This window comes from Mus caroli, chromosome 4 (assembly GCF_900094665.2).
Source record: "Mus caroli chromosome 4, CAROLI_EIJ_v1.1, whole genome shotgun sequence".
In the NCBI taxonomy this organism is placed as follows: domain Eukaryota; kingdom Metazoa; phylum Chordata; class Mammalia; order Rodentia; family Muridae; genus Mus; species Mus caroli.
Genome location: NC_034573.1, coordinates 48,850,243 through 48,872,567, shown reverse-complemented (window position 1 = coordinate 48,872,567; position 22,325 = coordinate 48,850,243). Strand labels below are relative to the sequence as shown.

At 40.0% G+C, this 22,325-nt stretch overlaps 1 protein-coding gene across 1 annotated transcript in view; it reads right to left on the bottom strand.

Annotated features, from left to right (window-relative positions):
* The window catches only part of Rad23b (RAD23 homolog B, nucleotide excision repair protein), a 44,053-nt gene that overhangs the window by 19,830 nt on the left and 1,898 nt on the right, over positions 1 to 22,325 (bottom strand). The window contains exons 2-4 of the mRNA XM_021159872.2: positions 6,194 to 6,275; positions 4,950 to 5,029; positions 2,362 to 2,630 (exon numbers count right to left, since the gene is read on the bottom strand). Of these exons, the coding sequence (XP_021015531.1) occupies positions 2,362 to 2,630; positions 4,950 to 5,029; positions 6,194 to 6,275 (431 nt within the window). The remainder of the gene's footprint in view (positions 1 to 2,361; positions 2,631 to 4,949; positions 5,030 to 6,193; positions 6,276 to 22,325) is intronic.

The following is a 22,325-nucleotide window of genomic DNA, read 5'->3' as shown; positions in this document are numbered from 1 at the left end:
TTTTTCAAGACAGGGTTTCTCTGTGTTGCCCTGGCTGTCCTGGAACTCACTTTGTAGACCAGGCTGGCCTCGAACTCAGAAATCTGCCTGCCTCTGCCTCCCAAGTGCTAGGATTAAAGGCGTGTGCCACCACACCCGGCTTCCATAAGACATTTTAAGAAAACCCTTTTCTTCTTCCTTCCTCCTCTTTTTTCAAAAGATCTACTTATTTAAGCACACTGTAGCTGACTTTAGACACCCCAGAAGAAGGCATCAGATCTCATTATGGATAGTTGTGAGCCACTATGTGGTTGCTGGGATCTGAACTCAGGACCTTCAGAAGAGCAGTCAGTGCTGTTAACCACTGAGCCATCTCTCCAGCCCCCTGAGAACACTTTTCAAAGTACTTATTTTCTGGAGACAGGGTCTCTCTACACAGCTCTGGTGGCCTTGGAATTCACAGAGATCCACCTGCCTCTGCCTCCCAGGTGCTGGGATTAAAGGTGTGCGCAACTATGCCCACCTCAGACAAGCTTTCTCTTTGAGACAGAACTGGCTTTGTAAGCCCACGCTGTCTGAACTGGCAATCCTTGTGCTTCAGCCTCTGGACGCCCTCATTAGTCATAGGCTACAATAGCTGGCCCACATGCAACTTTTATTCCAGTAATGTCTTAATTGTTCTAGTATCATTAGTCACGAATGTCTTAGTATGCCTGATCACTTTATCAGGAGCATGTTTGTTTAAGGAAAAAAACATACCCACTGGACATCTGGAACACATCTTTGTATAAGGGGCAAACATGTGTATATTGTCATGAATACCATAAATATTTGCTTTCAAAGCATTTCCAACTACTGCCCATTTTCCACTGTGACTGAAGTTCACACAGCTCCTGCTACTGGTGTTACAAGTTGTACTAAGTCAGAAAACAAAAAATAGCTTAATGCCAGTTTCAGGGTAGCAGTAATAGAAGTCATATTTTAGATAAAGCAGGAAATCCCTTCTATGATTTTTAGGCAAATTACTGTGCCAGAACCATTTGCCTTGGCTATTACCATTATCAGTAAAAAACAACCAAGCACTGCCTGCAAGCAAATAAACAAAAAACAAGACCCACAATCCTGTCCAAAACAAGCTGCTCAGTAATCTTCCCTGCGATCCCCCCACGCCCTCTCATCTGACTCACCAGGTTTCAGGGAGCAGTCACTTTGGCAGTAGTGAGGAAGCAGCTCTGTCGAGGAGGTGCTGGCAAAGAGTGTTATTATACACAAGCTACAGGTGCCAGTCAGCTCCTGAATAATTGAGTCCGCATTGTTCACAGCTAGCTGTTGGCTCAACAAAAGGTGTCAGAGGAAACAGCTACACTGCACACTCTTCCCCAGCAGTCTCTGTGCACACGTGCCACTTCCCACCTGCTTTAGACTGTCTGACTTTGACCCACATTTTAAAGATGAGGAAAACACCAAAGATCTTAACTATATCATTCTAACCTTATCACAGTTAACAAACGTCAGAACCAAAATAGTGCAATGAATATCTGGATTATTCACTGATATGGAAGGATGCTTCTGTTCACAGAACAGCGGCCACAATCATAACAAATAACTGTTTATTTGTTATAATGACTGGCTGCTTTATAGTCATTACTTTTATTATATATTTCTTAAACATCTCTAGTCAAAATAAGTAGTAGCTTTCAATTAAACATTTTTTAAAATATCAAAGATAATAGAAATCTACATTAAAAAACGTACGCCTAGGTTATTAATAGTAAACCATCAAAACAGACACAAGCTGGCTGAGAAGATAGCCTGCTATGTAGTCATAAGAAATTGATTTCAGATCCCCCCTCCTCCCCAAAGCCATGACAAGTAGAGTGCAAAGGCATGCCCCTGTAATTCCAGTACTGTGAGGGTGGTAAGTGGTGGATCTCAAAGATTAACTGGACAGCCTAACTGAACTGGCATGGCAAGCTTTGGATTTAGCCAAAGACCCTGTCTTAAGTAAGGTAGAGAACACCGGGCAGTCGTGGTGCAAGCCTTTGATCCCAGCACTTGGGAGGCAGAGGCAGGCAAATTTCTGAGTTTGAGGCCAGCCTGGTCTACAGAGTGAATTCCAGGACAGCCAGGGCTACACAGAGAAACCCTGAAACCCTGTCTCAAAAAACCNAAAAAAAAAAAAAAGTAAGGTGGAGAACAATAGAGGGAGACATATTACATCAACCTGTATCCTACACACAAGTGTGCATATATACAAGCACAAACATGAAAAACAGACACAAGTGCATGATTCAGATTTCATTTAGAAATGGAAGAGGTTTGATTCTTAAAAATTAAAAAATATGGCTACTTTTGATGTCATTCTTAAACTGTAGCCCTTACCTGTCAGCTGGTGCTGGGCTAGTAAGCACTGGTGTCTGGGCTGGCTTTTCTGCAGGTTTCTCAGGCTGAGTGGCACCAGCAGGTGCGGGTTCAGAAGATGCTGTAGTTGGGGCTGGAGTAGTGGAGGCAGGAGTGGAAGTGGGAGCCAGAGCAGGGGTGGGAGCTGGAGCCTGGGCCGCAGTCACTGCTGGGGAAGAACTGACTGTAGTGGGGCTGGGAGTACTTGATGGCTGGGTTGTAGCTGGCACTGCTGTTGTCACTGCTTTGGGCTGGATGTGTTAAACAGCAAAGTAAATAAGTCATCCGACAGCCACACAATCAACACAATCAACCAGTAAACTGAACATCTCTGTTTAAGTACCTATGATAATTTAATATCTTAACTATCAACTGCAATTAGCATTAGACTCTTATTTCAGTCTTCACAATTCAATATGAAAAGAATCCAAAGAAGTCACCGTTTTAAATATAGAATACACATACCCAAAAGTACCATATAATTCTCTACAAATCTTTATGTATGTATCTTAATTGTAACTTTATAAAGATTATATTGCCACTTAAAAGCATTAGCAAACTAACTTTTTGGGATTGAAGTAGGCTGCCTTCGAACATTCCAAACGCTCTGTATCTTAGGAGGAAACCTCTCCTGCTCACTGTAAAGCACCGGGTGCTAAGGACGTGCATGCTGCCATGTGCTAATGTGGAGATAACCAGGCTTGCATCCCTGAGGGAGAGCATACTTTTTTCCTTCCTGAGACTGAGTGAGCTCAGCATAACTTAATTCTAAGTCTATTTTTCTTAAAATTTTGTGATTTCATTTTTCTCTAGAGCTGAATAATATCCTGTTTTATCTATACTTAATTTTCATCATCCATTTCACCATTTCCTATTGCTATTGTTATTCTGTGACTTTGGAGAAAACTCCCACTTATTCCACTACTGACTAGTTTGATGAAGCAACTTCAATCATCCACTTAACTCATTTTCATTGTTACCAAAAGAGTGCTTTTGGTGTTTGATCCCTCCCAAACTCAGGCACTGAAACCCTAAAGTCTTTGTTATTGTTTTCAGACAGGGTCTCACTTAAGTAGTCAGCTCTGCCTACAAAGTGCTGGGATTAATGGCACGTACCACCAAATCTGGCATAGACCCTAAAGTCTTATGATAAACCAATATGAGGAAGGAAGAAATTTTATCTGTGGTATTAAAGGTAGGGTCTTTTAGATTACATTACAGCAGAGCCTCCATGAATAATTCCAGTGGCTTTATAAGGACACACACACACACAGAGAACCCTACACACTGACAGAAATACAGGTAGGTATCACCACAGTGACAACATGCTACAAGGTGTTCTTGTGCAGTCTTCGCCATGCTGCTTGGACTTCCATTCTCCAAACCTTGTGACCTAATAGTAAACCTTTTTCTACTTTACACTTCCACCTTGGATATTTTACTACAGCAAAGATGACTACTATACTACTCTTCCTTAGAGTATCCATCTTTAACCACATATACAATCAGTCTCTTTAAGGAATCAATGCTGAAGTTCGTCAACTCTCAAGGGCCATCACCTTTAAAAAGAAAATCTCTCAGTGGCCTGGAGCCCGTATGTCTCCCAGTACTGAGTTTACAGCAGCGTGTGAGCATCCGTTTAATGAAGGTTCTGGAGGACAGAACTCAGGTTCGTGGGCTTGCAAGGCAAGCTTTACTTTATCTTTACTGCTGAGCTTTCCCAGCCCTCAAGCTGTACTTTAGAAAAAATGTTTATTTTCATAAAATTACCTAACATATTTAATGAAGTTCAACCTAAGTCATTCCATTAGTTTTTAGTTGACTTTTCCTTTTTTATTTTATAAAACTCTTATCTCTTGATTGAAAACTAAACTTGCGGGCTGGTGAGATGGCTCAGTGGGTAAGAGCACCCGACTGCTCTTCCAGAGGACCAGAGTTCAAATCCCAGCAACCACATGGTGGCTCACAACCATCTGTAATGAGATCTGACGCCCTCTTCTGGTGTGTCTGAAGACAGCTACAGTGTACTTACATATAATAAATAAATAAATAAATAAATAAATAAATAAATAAAAAGGAAAACTAAACTTGCACTCATTTCATGCCTTTTTATTTTTTTGGCTCTGAACTTGTTAAATCTAACACGTACCTTTTCTAGAACCCGAAAGGCTACATATTAAAAGCTACACAACAAAAGCCATTAACTTGATTATTTTAAAATAAACACATGGTGACTTAACTATTCTAGCACCTTTTTTTAAAGCAGTAAAGACAGATTGAGGAAAAGTAAGAAACTCTTAAGGGGGTGTCAAGGGAGAAATGGCCTTTTAAAAATATGACACTTTGTTTTATCTTACATAAAGACAACTTTATGGCTACAAATATCTAAATATCTTTATAGTGGACCATGGGAAACCTACCTCCTTTTGGAAAACAGGTAAGTTTACCATGCTATTTATTACATATGCTTTGCGCACTGTAGAAATGCTTAAACTTTATCTATTGTGGATTGGTCATTGCTTTTGAGATGATTCACAAGCATAAAGATACAGAAGTAGCATGAAACTTACTTTTGTCACCATAACCACCACAAAGTTTTTCTCATCAATTTTATATTCTTTGAGAGCAGTATCATCACTGAGGATTTTGCCTAATAATTCAGGGGAGAAAAATGTTAAAGACTTATTAAGTTTCTTCTTACAAAGAAACTGCTCTTACTTTATTGGCAACATTAATTCTACCAAGTAAAACTTCTAAAAAAATCTTTAACAACCAGATAAGATAAATATATAAACAGACATATACTACTTTAAAAGCACAGATGTCTTACAAGATGTCTAATATCTTCAGTATATAAAACACCAATTGATTTAGTTTTTAATTTATTAACTAACTGTATGTATTAAAGATTTACTAGACAAATTTTAAGTAAGTCCTGAAAACAAGGATATCTTAAAGGCAAAGAAAATTAAACATTTCAATTGCCTAGGCACCTTTGGGAAATAAGTATTTTTTTCCCTGATAGAAGGAATGAACAACTTATTTTCAAATATCAAACACTTGATGAAGCAGAGATGTTCCAATGTTGTATAAGCAAAATACTTATAAACAAAACAAGCCAAGTGAGCAAACAAAACCTTGCAGAAAAAAAGCATAATACGTAAGAAAGGGGAAGACTCTCAAGGACACACTTAGAGATCAGATCCACCTGCCTCCAAAGTGCTGGGATTAAAGGCATGTGCCACCATGCCCAGCAAGAGGCTATCAAGTCTATTTTCCTGGGTTATCAGTGATGCTAATTAAATTTGCAATTTCCTAGTCAAACTCTTGGGCATTTTTCTATTTGGGCCTCTTTTAATTATTAATTTCAACGTATTCTATATAATTTGTTTGTTTGTTTGGGTCTTTTTGTTTTTGATACTACCATGAAGGTCTTTTGGTGTCTGAAATACAACAAACTTTCATTCTTTTACTTTGGTAGTTTAGAAATACATACTGATTTTCTTTGACAGGAACAATCTCATGCACATTAGTGAACTAGTACATACTTTACTAATAGACTAAAATAATGATGTTCAGTTTCTGAATGGCACAGAAGTCAGTCACAATGCTCACAGACTAAGGAACATCACTCCATGGACCACAAGGAAAATGTGTAAAGAGAAGACTGAGTATTAAACCATAAATACCTGTTTCCACTCCTGTTATCTATGCAGTCTTGTTTCTGACTTGTTACTGTCTTTTCTAAGACAACATTTCTAAAACTAAGACAATAGGCGAGTCATGGCAATTCATTTCAGAATTGAATTCATACCTGCATAAATTAACTTCTGACCTGCTACCGGAAAGGCATCTTTCCCCTTTTCAGATTCAATCTTCTCTTTCAATGCCTTTACCTATAGGAAAAGTTAAAAATAACAAGAAAATTAAACCTAAACAAACAAAAAATTACAATATATACTGAAAACAGAATGCAAGATCAAAATTCTAGTGTATTTTAATTCATGCTCCAAGCACTTCGAAGATCTTGTCTTCCTAATTTTCCTCAGAGACCCTCCTTGGATCATTAGGTACCTCTGCTGTAAGCTTTATTGTGCACTTACATAGATCTAAAGCATGCATGAGGCCTGGATTCAATCTTCAGCACCACAGACAAACGTCTAACAAAAAATTTTATTTTTTGACTTAATCATTTCAAAATAAAAATTTCAAAATTTAAAGATTTTATAAAATTTATGAACTTATCACTCAGATTAAGAAATGCCTTCTAGCTGGGTGGCTATTACACAATAAAACCCTGTCTCAAGAAACACAAAACAAAAATAAAAAGAAAGAAAGAAAGAAAGAAAGAAAGAAAGAAAGAAAGAAAGAAAGAAAAGCATCCTCGTATGGCATGGAAGTGCATGCCTTTAATCTCAGCACTTTGGAGGCAGGTGGATCTTTCTTTAGGAGCTTGAGCTGGTACGCTTTATGCCAACTTGACACAAGCTAGAACTATCTGAAAGGAGGAACTTCAATTTAGGTCCCTCAGTAGGTCCCCCAACTACTAGAGAAAAGGCTGTCACTCAACCTGTTGCCTGCCTGTGGATCTGGTTCCCCTAACTGAAGGGCCTTGTCTGGCCTCAGTGGGAGAAGATGCACCTTGATGTGCCAGGATGGGGGTGAAAGGGGGGGGGGTAACCTGGAGGGAGAGAGCTGCATGTAAAGTGGATAAATTAATGAGGAGAAAAAGACTCTCTGAGAGATTCAAAGGGAGAAATGCGGATGGTGTCACCCCTGGGCTGGTAGTCTTGGTTTCTATAAGGATGCCAGGAGGAGCAAGCCAGTAAGTAGCATCCCTCTGTGGACTCTGTATCAGCTCCTACCTTCAAGTTCCTTCCTGCTTGAGTTCCCGCCCTGATTTTGTTTGATGATAGACTACAATGTGAAAGTGTAAGCCAAAGAAAAGAAACACTTTCCTCCCCAACTTGCTTTTGGTCATGGTGTTTCATCATAGCACTAAAAACCCTACTCAAGCCTGCTCTATGTATACATAGTGAAATATATAGTGGAGTTACAAAATAAAGCCCTTCTTTTAATTTAGAGAAAGCACACTCGAATGAGCAGAGCAAAAGAACATGCTTTCTGAGGTTAGCACAGTGGCTTAGTAAGTAAAGGTACTTGCAGCTAAACCTGAGGACCTGGGACCTGGGTGAAATCCCCAGGACACAGGTGGGAGGAGGAGACAGGACTTCCGTAAGTTGTTCTCTAACTCCATGACAAACACACATACAAGAACACAAAATAAGTGCAGTTGAAAACAAAAGCCTCTTTTGGGACAGCATTTCAAATGTATATAAAGAAAATATCTAATAAAAAAAAAAGAGTAATAAATGGAAGGGACTGAATGAAAAAAGGAAGCAGGAAGTGATGTAATTATGTTATGATCTCAAAAACTTATAATAAAGCATTTTTAAATGAAAAAAAAAACAAAAGCCTTTTAAGTTAAGCATTCTAAGAAATAAAATACATCAATGCTAAAGGCAATTTTATTATAATGCTTTATTATAACCAATCAGAAGACCAATGACATAATTCCATTTAGCCAGCAGTGTTTTTAAGCCCATCTCACAAGGCAGTTCCAAGTTCAGCACAGGCTGAGAGCTACTCGGTCACTGAAATGATTCTCAACAAGTGACTCAGCCTCTCTCACCATCAGTCTCATCTATAATGGAGGGCTGGAATGGATGACCTTCATGGCATTTCAATTCCTAAAACAACGTGATAACAGGCTCATGATAAAGAATTAGAAAATGAGTCTAATCTACTCCTTGACCTGACAAGAAAGTAGAGAGACTTATGACTTGAAAAGACAGACATGGCTCCCCCTCCTATCTTAATGGAACTCTTATTACTTTAAACTCACAAAAATCAAGGACACGATCAACTGGAAAATTCCATTCTCTTCAATTTCCTAGAAGACCTCTGGAAACTGTCTAGGCCGAGAGGTCCTATGCTTTTCGAGAAAACTTAGCTGAGAAAAAGAGATAAGAGTTTCTTTGTGCAATTTATTTTTATGCATATGGGTGCTTCATCTGCATGTATTATCTGTGCACCATGTGCATACAGTACTTGCAGAGGCCAGAAGAGGGCACCAGAGTAGAGTCCTTAGGGGATAGAAGTTATAGCTATGAACCACCTAGGGGATGCTGGGAATCTAATACCAGTCTTCTGAAAGACCAGCCAGGGTTCTTTACTGCTGAGCCATCTCTCCAGTCCTCTCTGTGTAAGAGAAGTGATGTCATAGCCAGGCACAGAGGTGGACACCTGTAATATCAACACTCAAGGGAACTGTTTGAGACTGACCTGGGCTACAAAGTATTCACAGAGAGCCACAGGCTAACCTGGTCTACATAGCAAGACTGTTTCCCAAAATGAGTGAATAGTGATGTTCTTTCCAAAATGAAAGACTGGAGTGTTGATGTAACTGTACCAACATGAATGCAATACTTAAAACACCATTCAGTTTTACAAGTGAGGAAGTGAAAATGCAAAGGGTGATTAAATTGTCCGCCCTATGGCGGACGACACACTACTTACTCTCAGTTAGCTGGAACCCAAAGTGGTTCCCCAAGACTCTAAGCTTTAGTGCATTCTAGAAACACTCTCGGTTGCCAGTGTCACATTCACTTCCTTAAATGCTATTCTTTTTTTTTTTTTTTTTTTTTTGGTTTTTCTAGACAGGGTTTCTCTGTGTAGCCCTGGCTGTCCTGGCACTCACTTTGTAGACCAGGCTGGCCTCGAACTAAGAAATCCGCCTGCCTCTGCCTCCCGAGTGCTGGGATTAAAGGCGTGCGCCACCACGCCCGCCTTAAATGCTATTCTGATGTAACCCAACATCACAAAACTCTGTTCTAAAATCCACCATTAAAAGAAAAAATTCTCAGGCAATAATCTCAGCATCAATAAACTCATAAATTACAAGTCATTAACCAATTTAATATACCTTCCCCGTGATATAAAACCTAAGCATAGGTCTTAATTTTTCAGTCTACAACCTCTTTAACAACTTAGATCTATGCTAAGTTACTACTTCTTATGAGAAAATTTAATTTTCACTTTTTCCCCATTGGCATATATTCAGTGCACATGGTACTAGGACATTTCCATACAGGCATACAGTTCACTTAGGACACATTCCCTCATCTCTTCCCTTTTGGGACACCTCTTTCCTCCTGTCTTTTTTAAAAATTTAGACAGCTTCACCTCCACTTCCATGCCCTATATACATATATGATTTATCGTCAACAAATTTAGAAACCACAAATGAGAGAAAACCTGTACTATAAGCATTGCTGAAACTGACTTAATTCATTTATATACTATTGTCTTGAGTTGTACCATTGTCATGCAAACAATATAGTTGTTCTTTTATAGCTGACAAAAAATTATTGGGTATACGTTTATGAAATTCTTTTACACATACCTGTTGACAGGCAGCCCCCATATGGCTCCCTAACTCAGCTTTTGTGAATAGTGCCATAGAAAACACTGAGTGTACTGTGATGTACTGACATAGACTGCTTTGGGAAAACAGCCAGGCATGGTACAGAGGCTCATATGGTAGCCATAAAGTTTGAGAACTAGCATTTAACATGCTGAATTACTTGCCCAAAGCCAGCTAGATGAGAAAGCTGAGAACAGCCAGCATGCTGTTGGATGGAGGGGTGCTCTGAATGAAGCATGCCCCACTAAGTCCGCCTGTGTAGCTGAATATTTGGTCCCCCAATGGGGATGCTGTCTGGGGAGGTATGAAACCTATCCCAAGTGTATCCTTGCTGGAGGAAGTAGACCACTGGTATGGAGCTCTGAAGCACTAGAGTCTTACTTCCTGCTTTCCCCTTGGCTTCCTGTGCAAACTGCCAGCCCCCTGTTCCAGCCGCCTGACATGCCATGCCTTCCTTCCCAGCTCTTGCCTCTGGAACCATGAGCTAAAATAAACACTTTTTTTTTTTTTTTTGGTTTTTCGAGACAGGATTTCTCTGTATAGCCCTGGCTGTCCTGGAACAGAAATCCACCTGCCTCTGCCTCCCAAGTGCTGGGATTAAAGGCGTGCGCCACCATGCCCGGCCAAATAAACACTTTCAAAAGCTGCTTTTGGTAATGGTGTTTATCACAGCCACAGAAAAGTAACTAATACAGAGGTTAAGTTTCCTTCCAAACACACTTATAGATTAAGAGATTCTATTTGCAAGTATAATTATTCCACAAATGAATTATAAATTATGTGTCACTGAGTGAACTCAGTTTTTAAAATAGTACATAGTGCTTTTGAATGAGTGATCAACTACCACTGAATGATTATATTACTTTATATTATTATATTTATTATAGAATATTATGCAGCAATATGTGAAGAAAAAGAAACAGGAAAATAGTAAAACAAAGCAGGAATCTTATTCCTGACAATTTATGCTGAGGAGAAAAAAAGGGTGGGGGGAGGGAAAACTTAACATGCATAGTCACCTAACATTAGCAATTAAAAAAAAAAACTTTTGATTTTTGTGCATATGCATGTATATATTATGACTATGTGAAATCCACAACTTGACATTGAGCATCTTGTTCAATTACCTTACATACTGATGCAGGGTTGCTTAAAGATGTGGCTAGTCTAGCCAGGTAGCTCCAGGGATCCCCCCATCTCCACCTCCTGAGTACTAGGGTTAGTGTCAACAGTTACCACACTCTCCTGGCATCTGCATGCTAAAGAGGGTCCTCATGCTTCTGCTATCAGCACTGTACTGGCTAGTTTTATGTCATCTTGACACAAGAGTCATCAAAGACAAAAAAGCCTCAACTAAGAAAATGCCTCCTTAAGCCTGGGCTGTAGGCAAAATTTTCATAAAGATCTATTTTTTAAAAAGATCTATTTATTTATTATATGTAAGTACACTGCAGCTGTCTTCAGACACTCCAGAAGAGGGCGTCAGATCTTGTTATAGATGGTTGTGAGCCACCATGTGGTTGCTGGGATTTGAACTCCGGACCTTCGGAAGAGCAGTTGGGTGCTCTTACCCACTGAGCCATCTCACCAGCCCCATAAAGATCTATTTTTATGTGTAAGTACACTGTAGCTCTCTTCAGACATACCAGAAGAGGGTATTAGGTCTTATTACAGATAAGTGGAGGGCATCAGATGTCACTGCGGATGGTTGTGAGCCGCCATGTGGTTGCTGGGATTTGAACTCAGGACCTTTGGGAGAGCAGTCAGTGCTCTTAACCTCTGAGCCATCTCTCCAGCCTGACTAGGGAGGGATCAGCCAGTTGTGAGATATGCTACCCCTGGACTGGTGGTTCTGAGTTTTCTGAGAAAGCAGGCTGAGCAAGCCATGAGGAGCTAATAAACTAAAGGATACTCCTCCATGGAGTGTGGTTCAGCTCCTGCCTCCAGGTCCCTGTCCTGACTTCCATTGAAAGATTTGCAGTGGTGTGGATAAGCAAGCCAAATAAACCCTTTCTTCCCCAGGCTGTTTTTTGAAGTGATACTTCATCACAGCTATGACAACCCTAACTTGATAACCCTAAGACAAACTCTTAACTCACTGATTCTTCTCATTAGCCCTTTTATTTCTCATAAACGCAATGTTTTTTAAAAATTTAGAGCAATGTATTTTATTTTAAAGGCTAACAAATCACTTTCTAATTTTGTATATCAAAGGAAGAACAAACAGAAACCCTTGTGAATTACAACAAAAATGTATGCAGACCAAGAGGCTCAATTATTTACTGCTCTACGACTCATGCTTAAAAGAAATTAAAACTATAATTAAGAAATATCAAGAGCTGGGCAGTGGTGCGCACGCCTTTAATCCCAGCACTTGGGAGGCAGAGGCAAGCGGATTTCTGAGTTCAAGGCCAGCCTGGTTTGCAAAGTGAGTTCCAGGACAGCCAGGGCTACACAGAAAAACCCTGTCTCGAAAAAAAAAAAAAAAGAAAAATTAAGAGTCTAACACTGAAAGTTCTAGGTATAAATATACCATTTGGCTAAAGAATAAGAGTAATACTAAACACATTCATTATTAAACAAAGAAAAACTGATTATCTGAGCATGCAACTCAAACAGGAACAAGAAATGCAAATGAAATAAAAAAAAGCAGTACAATATAGTCTTGCACCTACAGTAAAACAGTAAAATGATAGGAGCAGATAATTTGGTTAACTAGTGGTAAACCTGCCATGTTTCAGGAAAGAGTGAGCTTCATAACGTGGCAGCCATTTACATCTGCAGGTTGCACATTAAAAAATTCAACAATGAGCCAGGCGTGGTGGTGCAAGCCTTTAATCCCAGCACTTGGGAGGCAGAGGCAGGCAGATTTCTGAGTTCAAGGCCAGCCTGGTCTACAGAGTGAGTTCCAGGACAGCCCGGGCTATACAGAGAAACCGTCTCAAAAAACCAAAAAAAGAAAAGAAAAGAAAAGAAAAAAGATTCAACAATGACTGAGATACTAGTTTCTAGTCTGAGAGGAAAAGTATACTCACTATATACATAACATTTACATTACACTGGGTATCCAGGTAACCTAGAAAAGATTTACAATACAGGGATACTGTGAACTGTATGCATGGAAGGTTTTTGGAAATGTTATACATATAACAAGATAGGCTGCAATTACTTCTCACCCACATTACACCTGCATGAGATATGCTACCTGGATGCCAGGCACTTCATCCTGGAGATACCCAAGCAGCTCAGGAGAGATTTGTATGGGATATGGGAAAGAAGTTTCTGCTCAACAACAAGCACCAAGGGAGACACTTTAGAAGGAATTCTCCTCCAACACACAACACTGGTCATATAAAAGTTATCTGTGAACATGCTGTTAATACTTACAATCACTGATGCAGACATTTTAAAAGCAATGTTCAATGAGCCAGTACTTCAACTCAAATGAGATACACCCATTGTCTTTCCAAGGCAGATATACACACATTTAACATTAAAACCTGAAAACAAACTTAAACACTCATCAAGCTGGGATAGTAATTATTGCACAAACATTCATTTGAAAATTGTGCAGTATTAGTGAGTGAATGAATGAAATATTTACAAAATCATGAAAGGAAAAAACCCTAGTTATTATTTATTTTTTAAAACAAACCTATTAAGCCAGAGTCTAAAGAGGTTACTCAACTAAGGACAAAGCTTCCACTTTACCATAACAAACCTAGGTTACTTAACTAAAGAGAAAACTAGAGTTTGAAATAAAATGTTTTTATCACTCAACACTTATTAGCAATATACAAGCAAATTGCATTTTTAATTAAAAAGAGGAAGTAGGCAAAGGGGACAACTGTATAATCTAAATTAAAAATTAAAATAGCAGTCTGGGAAGATGGCTCAAAGAGTAAAAGCACAAGCAAGCATGGTAACCTCAATTCAAACCTGACAATGTGAATTTGGATTCCTGGAATGCCAATTATACACGGTAGAACCTTCCTGTTATGCCAGCACATCTGTACAAAGGGAGAAAGGAAACTACACACGCACACAAGTACTCCCAGGCCAGCTAACCTGAGTGAAACACATCTGCAAACAGCAGGGAACCCTGCCTGGGACAGAAACATGGCTCAGCAAGTAAAGGTGCAGTGGTCAGGGCTAGAGAGATGGCTCAGCAGTTAAGAGCACTGACTGTTCTTCTAGAGGTCCTGAGTTCAAATCCCAGCAACCACATGATGCTTTCAACCATCTGTAATGGGATCTGGTGCCCTCTTCTGGTGTGTCTGAAGACAGCGACAGTGTACTCTACATACAATAAATAAATCTTTAAAAAAAAAAAAAAAAAAGCCGGGCGTGGTGGTGCACGCCTTCAATTCCAGCACTCAGGAGGTAGAGGCAGGCGGATTTCTGAATTCAAGGCCACAAAGTGAGTTCCAGGACAGCCAGGGCTATACGAGAAACGGGGGTGGGGGTGGGGGGTGGGAGGTGGTGAGGGGGGAAGGTGCAGTGGTCAATCCTGAGGACTTGGGTTAGATCTCAGAGACTCATAAGGAAGGAGAGAGAGTAAGCTATCCACTGATCTCCAATAAACACCATGGCATGCTCATGATGTCCAAAATACACACACATACACAGAAAAGAATTTCCAAAGTCAAATATATTTATCAAAGACTTCAAATTTACCCAAATTTCTTTGGGTAGTACCCCTGGAATCTGAAAAACTTGACATAGGCACCAATGAGCATTTTTCTAAATTTCTCTTCTAAAGCAGACTCTAATTATATAAACAAAACTGATTATAAGGTTTTTACTGCTGGGCAGCGGTGGTACACAACTTTAATCCCAGCACTTGGGAGGCACAGGTCAGCCTGGTTTACAGACTGAGTTCCAGAATAGCTAGGGCTACACAAAAAACCTGGTTTTGTGTGTATGGGTGGAGTTGGGGTGGGAGGTCTACCAACTGTGCCAAGAAATCAGGAAAACTGCACCACTAAACTCAAGTAAGATACAGTAAACAAAGGTAATCAATGCTCAGGCTATAGAAGGTTCTGCTACCAAGCAGGGCAACCTAAAGCTGGATCCCCAAGACCACAAGGCGACAGACAGTAGGAGAGAGCCAATTCCTACAGACTGCCTTCTGACCCCCACACAAAGCTTTGGTATTTGTAGACAAATAAATAAATGTAATTATTTTAAAAGGCAATCTTCACTGGCATTATTACCCAAAAGCTATTAGTTTAAATCGGCAATCTATTATTTTTCCCACAGAAACTATGTAAAATGTTCCTAAGTAAACCTATATACATCAATTTAATTGCTTTTAAAATGCATTTCAGCCGTGCGTGGTGGCGCTTGCCTTTAATCCCAGCACTTGGGAGGCGGAGGCAGGCGGATTTCTGAGTTCGTGGTCAGCCTGGTCTACAAAGTGAGTTCCAGTACAACCAGGGCTACACAGAGAAACCCTGTCTCGAAAAACAAAACAAAAAAAAGCATTTCAGATGTTATGTATGATCTTAACAAGATCAAAGCAGACAGAAATGGAAGGTGAATCCCACACTATCTAAGAGCTTTTAAAGGTTAGAGAAGAACAACAATAACCCATTTTATTGTGTGGGAACCCACCAAAGCAGGGGATGAGAAATAGTCTTCCTCACTGTTGAGCACCTAAGATTTGATCACAGTCATTTGCAGCAGCAGATCTACTTCCACTGCCTGAATGAGCTTATATGATGTTGAAGTGAGACTGGCTTCACTGCCCAGGTGTTTATAAAGAACACATGGCACAACATCATTTGGCAGGACACACTCTGCTATAGCACATTTAAGTTTAGCACATTTCTTTAAAAAGCAAAGTGCATACATTACCTATCCAAGCAGTGCAGGGGGAGAAGGGTGGACTGATGGATAGATAAAATCCAATTTTTCAAGCCAAAATGAAAATTGGATTTTGATTTTAAAAACAGCACAATTTCTTCCACAATTCACTATATACTTGTATGCACCAAATTACCTGATTTTTCACATCAACTTTATTTAAAGCAAGCAGGTAACGTATATGATATGCTCTTTCTAAACTAAAGAGATGTTAAAAACACTGAGCTCGAGGACCAAAGACAAGTGGACACACAGAAAGCAGGGGTGAGAGACACCTCTACTAACACTGTCTAGGGCACTTGGAAGGGAGAGAGACACAGAAAAGAGTGAAACAAAAAAAATGTTCTTTTAGTTTTACTGTAAGGTGGAACCAAGAAACAAAACCATAATTCAAGAGGAAGGAGGGTTTTATACGGGGTAATATGGGGGCCAACATTTGCATACTCTAAAACTGGAAACCAAAGAGGCAGAGATACTGGGGTCAGCAGGTTCATGTGTTAGAATCAGTCTGCTACTAGTAGCACTATTTAGGGAGATTCTGAAAACTCTCAGAAGTAAGTCAGTGGGGGCATTCCTTTTAAAGTCCAACCTGTAATTTCTATTCTCTGCTTCCTGATTCCATGAGGTGAACAGCTTCCTCCCTGCACTAGCTCCAGCTGCCATCATGTTCTTCTACCCAAGTACATAAGGCCAGGCAACTAAGGGGTGACTCCTCTGAACCCTGGAAGGAAACAGCACTGCCCACACATTATGTCACTCTCTTGGATCTATTAGTCACAGCTACACAAGGTGACTAACATAGGTAAGCAGGTGGTGTGGATCACCCTGTCAGAAGACAGGAGATGGGTAAGAGTGAAAACATGGTACATCCATAAACAGGCAGGCATGAGTCTGAGACAATTCCATGCAACAAAGTATTTGCCTGACTGCTACAAGTAGAAATATCAAGGTGAGTCTTACAGCTTCCAGGGATTCCCAATTGAAAACAGGAATGAGGCCATGCTGCCAAGCACTGTTGACATCAAATTCTATGTACATATTATTTCAGACACACATAATCTTCAAGTCTTCAAAAAGGCTATCTTGTAACACTTCCCCCACACTGTGATGAAGACACAGCCCTGGCTGGGTAACCTGCCCAAGGTCACAAATCAGCTATTTGGGCAGGACTGACTCAGGCAGTCTGGCTTTAGGCATGTGAGTATTCCCGGACCCTACTACTCTCGAGAGGCAAACTTAGAAGTGACAAGAAATGAGAGTGAAAGGGAAATTGTTATCAAATAAATGCCTTAAAAAAAAAAATCTCAGAGGCAGGCGGATTTCTGAGTTCGAGGCCAGCCTGGTCTACAAAGTGAGTGCCAGGACAGCCAGGGCTACACAGAGAAACCCTGTCTCAAAAACCAAAAAAAAAAAAAAAAAAAAATCTCAATAGAGTTGGAATCAGAAATTGAAAGCAGAAAGCTAAAAAACATTACTGAGTGTAGTGTTTTAAAAGAAAAATGCCCTGCTGGGCGGTGATAGTGCACGCCTTTAATCCCAGCACTTGGGAGGCAGATTCTGAGTTTGAGGCCAGCCTGGTCTACAGAGTGAGTTCCAGGACAGCTAGGGCTGCACAGAGAAACCCTGTCTCGAAAAATCAAAAGAGAGAGAGAGAGATGCCCATTGGCTCACATAGTTGAATACTTGGTCCCCACTGGTGGCAGTTTGTGGAGGTTATGGAATCTTTAGGAAGCAGAACCTTGAGGAGGAAATCCATATGTGGGGATGGGCTTAAAGAGTTTATAGCCTGGGACTTGAGAAATGGCTTGGTGGTTAGGAGCACCGACTGCTCTTCCAGAGGTCTTGAGTTCAATTCCCAGCCACCACATGGTGGCTCACAACCATCTGTAATGGGATCCAATGCCCTCAGAGCAACAGTGTACTCATATACAAAACATAAATCATTAAAAAAAAAAAGTTTATAGCCTCACCAGTCTTTAGGGCACATACCTTTAACCCCAGCACTTGGGAGGTGAGGTAGAGGCAAGCCGATCTCTTTGAGTTGGAAGCCAACCTGGTCTACAAAGGGAGTTTCAGGACAGCCAGGGCTGTTATACAGTGAACCCAGTCTCAAAAAACAAAACCAGGGGCTGGTGGGATGGCTCAGTGGGTAAGAGCACTGACTGCTCTTCCAAAGGTCCCGAGTTCAAATCCCAGCAACCACATGGTGGCTCACAACCATCTGTAACAAGATCTGATGCCCTATTCTGGTGTGTCTGAAGACAGCTACAGTGTATTTACATAACAAATAAATAACAGTAACAACAAAAAAAGTTTATAGCCTCACTATAGTTCCAGTTCACTCTCAGCTTCCTGCAAGTGTATGAACTGTGGTCTTTCATTTTCCTGCTCTGGTCTTCTGATGCTGTTTCTGTGGCCACTATGAATTCACCCTCTAGAACCATATGCCAAATACACTTTCTTCCATAAGCTGCTCTTAGTCATGAGTGTCTTGTCTCAGTAGCAGAAAGTAACTAATACACTGGAGTTGGGGGAGCAGGCAGTCACCAGTAATACTGAGAACTAACTTCTAATAATGGGACGGAAGCTGAGACAGAATAAAGATCACTGTGTACAATAAACAAACAAACAAACAAACAAACAAAGGAAAGATACAGGCAAAACCATCTTTCATAGATAAGGAAACTAAGGTCATTTACTTTTCTTTCCTTCTTTTTAAGACATATATTAATCTCTTTTTTTGGAATATAATGTTCCTTTTTAAACAATAAATCCTCCAAGGTTATAAAGCTGAGAAGTACTACACTCAACTTATTTTTAAAACCACAAATAAGAAAAGAAAGATAATGAATACTAGCTATCCATAGCTACTATTCTACTTCTGCACATGCCATTCACTTCAATCCAGCTTCTGGCTCCATTTCTACTAGTATACTACTCATAGGGTCAATAATGACCTATAAGCCACCCAAACTAACTATCAGGTGTGGTTTTTTAGTCCTTTACACCTCTGAAGCATCAGATCTAACTGACCCCCTTTTTTTTCCTTGAAACTTCCCTTGGATTATCCCCGTCTCATAGCCTGCTCCTTGACTGACCTTTGTTCCTGCACACATGAGAGCATTCTAGGATCCTAGCCTACCCCAAGTCTCACGCTGCTACTACTACTACCACAGCCCCAATCACCAACATACACAAGTTAAATGACTTACAAAGTATAGCCAAATGAAGCCAAATGATACTGCTCATATTTCTCAAAGACCAGGCCCTGAAAGGACTGACACAGACCTTATCCACTCACGTGAATTAAAGTAAGAAGAATATTCGCTATTTTCACATCTCCATATAATCTCCAATCTAGCATTCTCTGTAATCCAGACTTAACAAATAGCAATGTTCCTACTCCAACCCCCAATCCTGTTTTCAGTCTTTCACATCCCTAGGAAGAATATAAGTATTCACAAATTTACATTATCAAATTAACAATGCTTACCCAACAAAAAAAAGCCTCACAATTCTACTTTGCAAAAATATATCTCAATTCCATATCCAACCCTGGCCAAAGGTTTAACTGCTTAAAATTGTTGCATAAGCCCTAGCTAAACTCCCTGCTTGCTTTCTTGTCTATTTTCCCCATACAAGATCAGGTACCCTTTAGTAAAAAGATCATAAGTAAGTTAGGCAGGTAGCTCATGACTATAATCCCAGACAGAACTCAGGTAGAATAGGACTGCCATAGGTTTGAGGTCAGCCAAAACTACAGAGTAGGACATAGGCTCAGAGAGAAAGAGATACAGACAGACAGACAGACAGACACAAAGAGCATGCACACAAATAATGTTACAAAAGGCTTCTCATCCATTTTTGAAAAACTACCCGTTTACAGCCTGCCCGCCTCAAGCCCTAAGTTCCTCACATTAACCCAGAAATACTGGGCTTATAGATTCCCCAAACACACTATTAAAATCCTAAAGTCTGTACTGTAAAGGTTCCCCACAGAAAAGACTCCTTACCTTGCTATGTGCTTTTATGTTCAAGCCTCAAGTGCTCTCTAGAAAAGCCGTTCTGGCCTCCAAAGTGCCATCCAGTCAAGGACTATCACACCATTTCACCCTATTTCAGTTTCTACACAAGCACTTACCATTAAGTGATTTTCTTTAATTTGCCTGTTCTTAAGAGATTTATAAAAAATGCATTTAGGTGTTTAGCCTGCATATGTGTCTGTGAGGGTCTTAGAATCTCTGAAACTGGAGTTATAGACAGTTCTGGGCTGCCATACGGGTGTTGGGTATTGAGTCTGGGTCCTTTGGAAGACTAGCCAGCTCTCTCAATCCCTGAGCTCTCTCTTCCCTGGCCCTGCTCTTAACAGTTTTAATCAACAGCAAGACTTTTGAATCAACTCAGGAACTTGGATTAAAAACTTTGTTCTATCTCCTACAAAATGTTCACTGACACCAAACTGCAAAATTTTAAAGCAATGGTTTTCAACCCTCCTAATACTTTGACACTTTGTTAATACAGTTCCTTATAGTGTGGTTACCCCAACCATAAAATTATTTTCATTTCTACTTTATAACTGTAATTATGCCACTGTTATGAATCGGATAAGCAGGATATCTGATATACAACCCTTGTGAAAGGGTTGTTTGACCCCCACCATCACCCCAAAAGGGGGTCAAAAGCCTTAAGCTGAGGCCAAGCCTGTCTGGTCTATACAGTTACTACAGACCCTAAAAACACAAAACCAACCATGCCAAAAATATAACGAAAATTTATAATAGAAATTTCAAATTTAATTAGCATGTGATATAAGCTGCTTACATTTGCTTTAGCGTTTTAACAGTAATCATCTACTTACAACACTATAAAAAAAAAACACTCAAGCAAAATATAATACTGTTTTTGTTTTTAAATCTTGCCATTTTAAAAAGCAGAGAGGCAAACTTTCAGCTTTCAAAAAACAAGAGCAAACAAAACATGCTCTTGCCCTTTAGCCACTGGGCCTCAACTAAGTGATAAGGCTCCCAGAAACCCCAAACCATTGCTTCCATGTTCCTATGCTCGGCACCACCAGCAGAGCCACCTCTGCACCCAGCAGGTCCAGCAATGAGCTGCCCTTAGCTCATGTGTATGTTACGTCCCAAAGAGTTTCTACACAAGGTAGCTTAAGTCACTTAACTTCCTCAGTCCCTTCAAGTAAAAAACCAGTTAAAAGCAAACCCGAAACCACAAAATTTCCCAAAGACAAAGTCTATAAATTGCAGGCATTCCTAAAATCCTAACTTTAAATCTACTTTAAAATCTACTTTAAAACATAAATAAATAAATAAAAATTCATGCATTTATTCACTCATGTCCAGACAACCTTCTGGACTCAGTTCTCTCCCATCATGCAGGTCCAGGGAACTGAATTTAAGTCATCAGGCTTAGTGACATGAACTGTTATCTGCTGACTCACTTACAAATTCCCAAACTGATCTACTTCTAAAACCCCTAGTTACTTTTTATAACAAATTAGAAAATATTTCGTATCATCTGCTTTTTCTTTTTACTGGAACTCTAAAGCACTGGGTCAAAAAAATTATCAATTAACCTAAACTCTACTGGGCAGTGGCCACAGCTTTAACCCTACACAGGGGAAGCAGAGGCAGGTGGTTTCTGTGAATTCCAGATCAGTGAAAACTTGTCTCGAATGAATGAGAAGATGTATGATGATGTGTGTGCTTATACACTAATCAGACTCACTACAGATGTAAATAAAGGGGCTATGGTGTAAGCGCTGGTACAAAGCTTGTCTATGTATGCAAAGCCCGCAGTCCCTGTCCTGGATTCCCCAGCCAGGTGAAAAGGGAGGCATGGAATATAGAATCAAAACATTTCACAATACTAGTTTTAATATTACAGTAATAGCAACAAATTACATTTGTTCTAGTAACAAAAGACCAAACATGTATTTCTAAAAATGTAAACTATTACACCCCCTGTAAATAATTGTAAACTTATAAATAATAAGTGCAGTTAGGAAGCATTGGCTCTAAATAACAGCAGACGTGTGTGTGTGTGTTTCAGTAGTGTGAAGTTACTGAACAACTCTAACACATTCACATATTAAAGAAATAAAGCAAAACATGTTTCTCCATGTTTTAGTGCTTCTGGGATAAATTAATATTATAAGCCCAAAGAGTAAGGACAATTTATCTCATCATTTATCACCTGCATTGAGCCAAATGCCAAAGAGGCATTTTACATATTTGCATATCATCACTTAAGAGGTGAGACTCCTTTAGAACGTGCTGGAGATGAGCTCAGGGTCTCACACGTGTCTGATATCCCAGCCCTGTACTCTAATTAGTAGAAGAAAATGGTGGCGCACTCCCTTAATCCCAGCACTCAGGAGGCAGAGGCGGGCTGATCTCTGAGTTTGAGGTCATCCAGGGCTAGAGTTGAGTTCCAGGACAGCCAGGGATACAAAGAAAAACCCTGTCTCAAAAACCTAAAGAAAGCCGGGCGTGGTGGCGCACGCCTTTAATCCCAGCACTTGGGAGGCAGAGGCAGGCGGATTTCTGAGTTCGAGGCCAGCCTGGTCTACAAA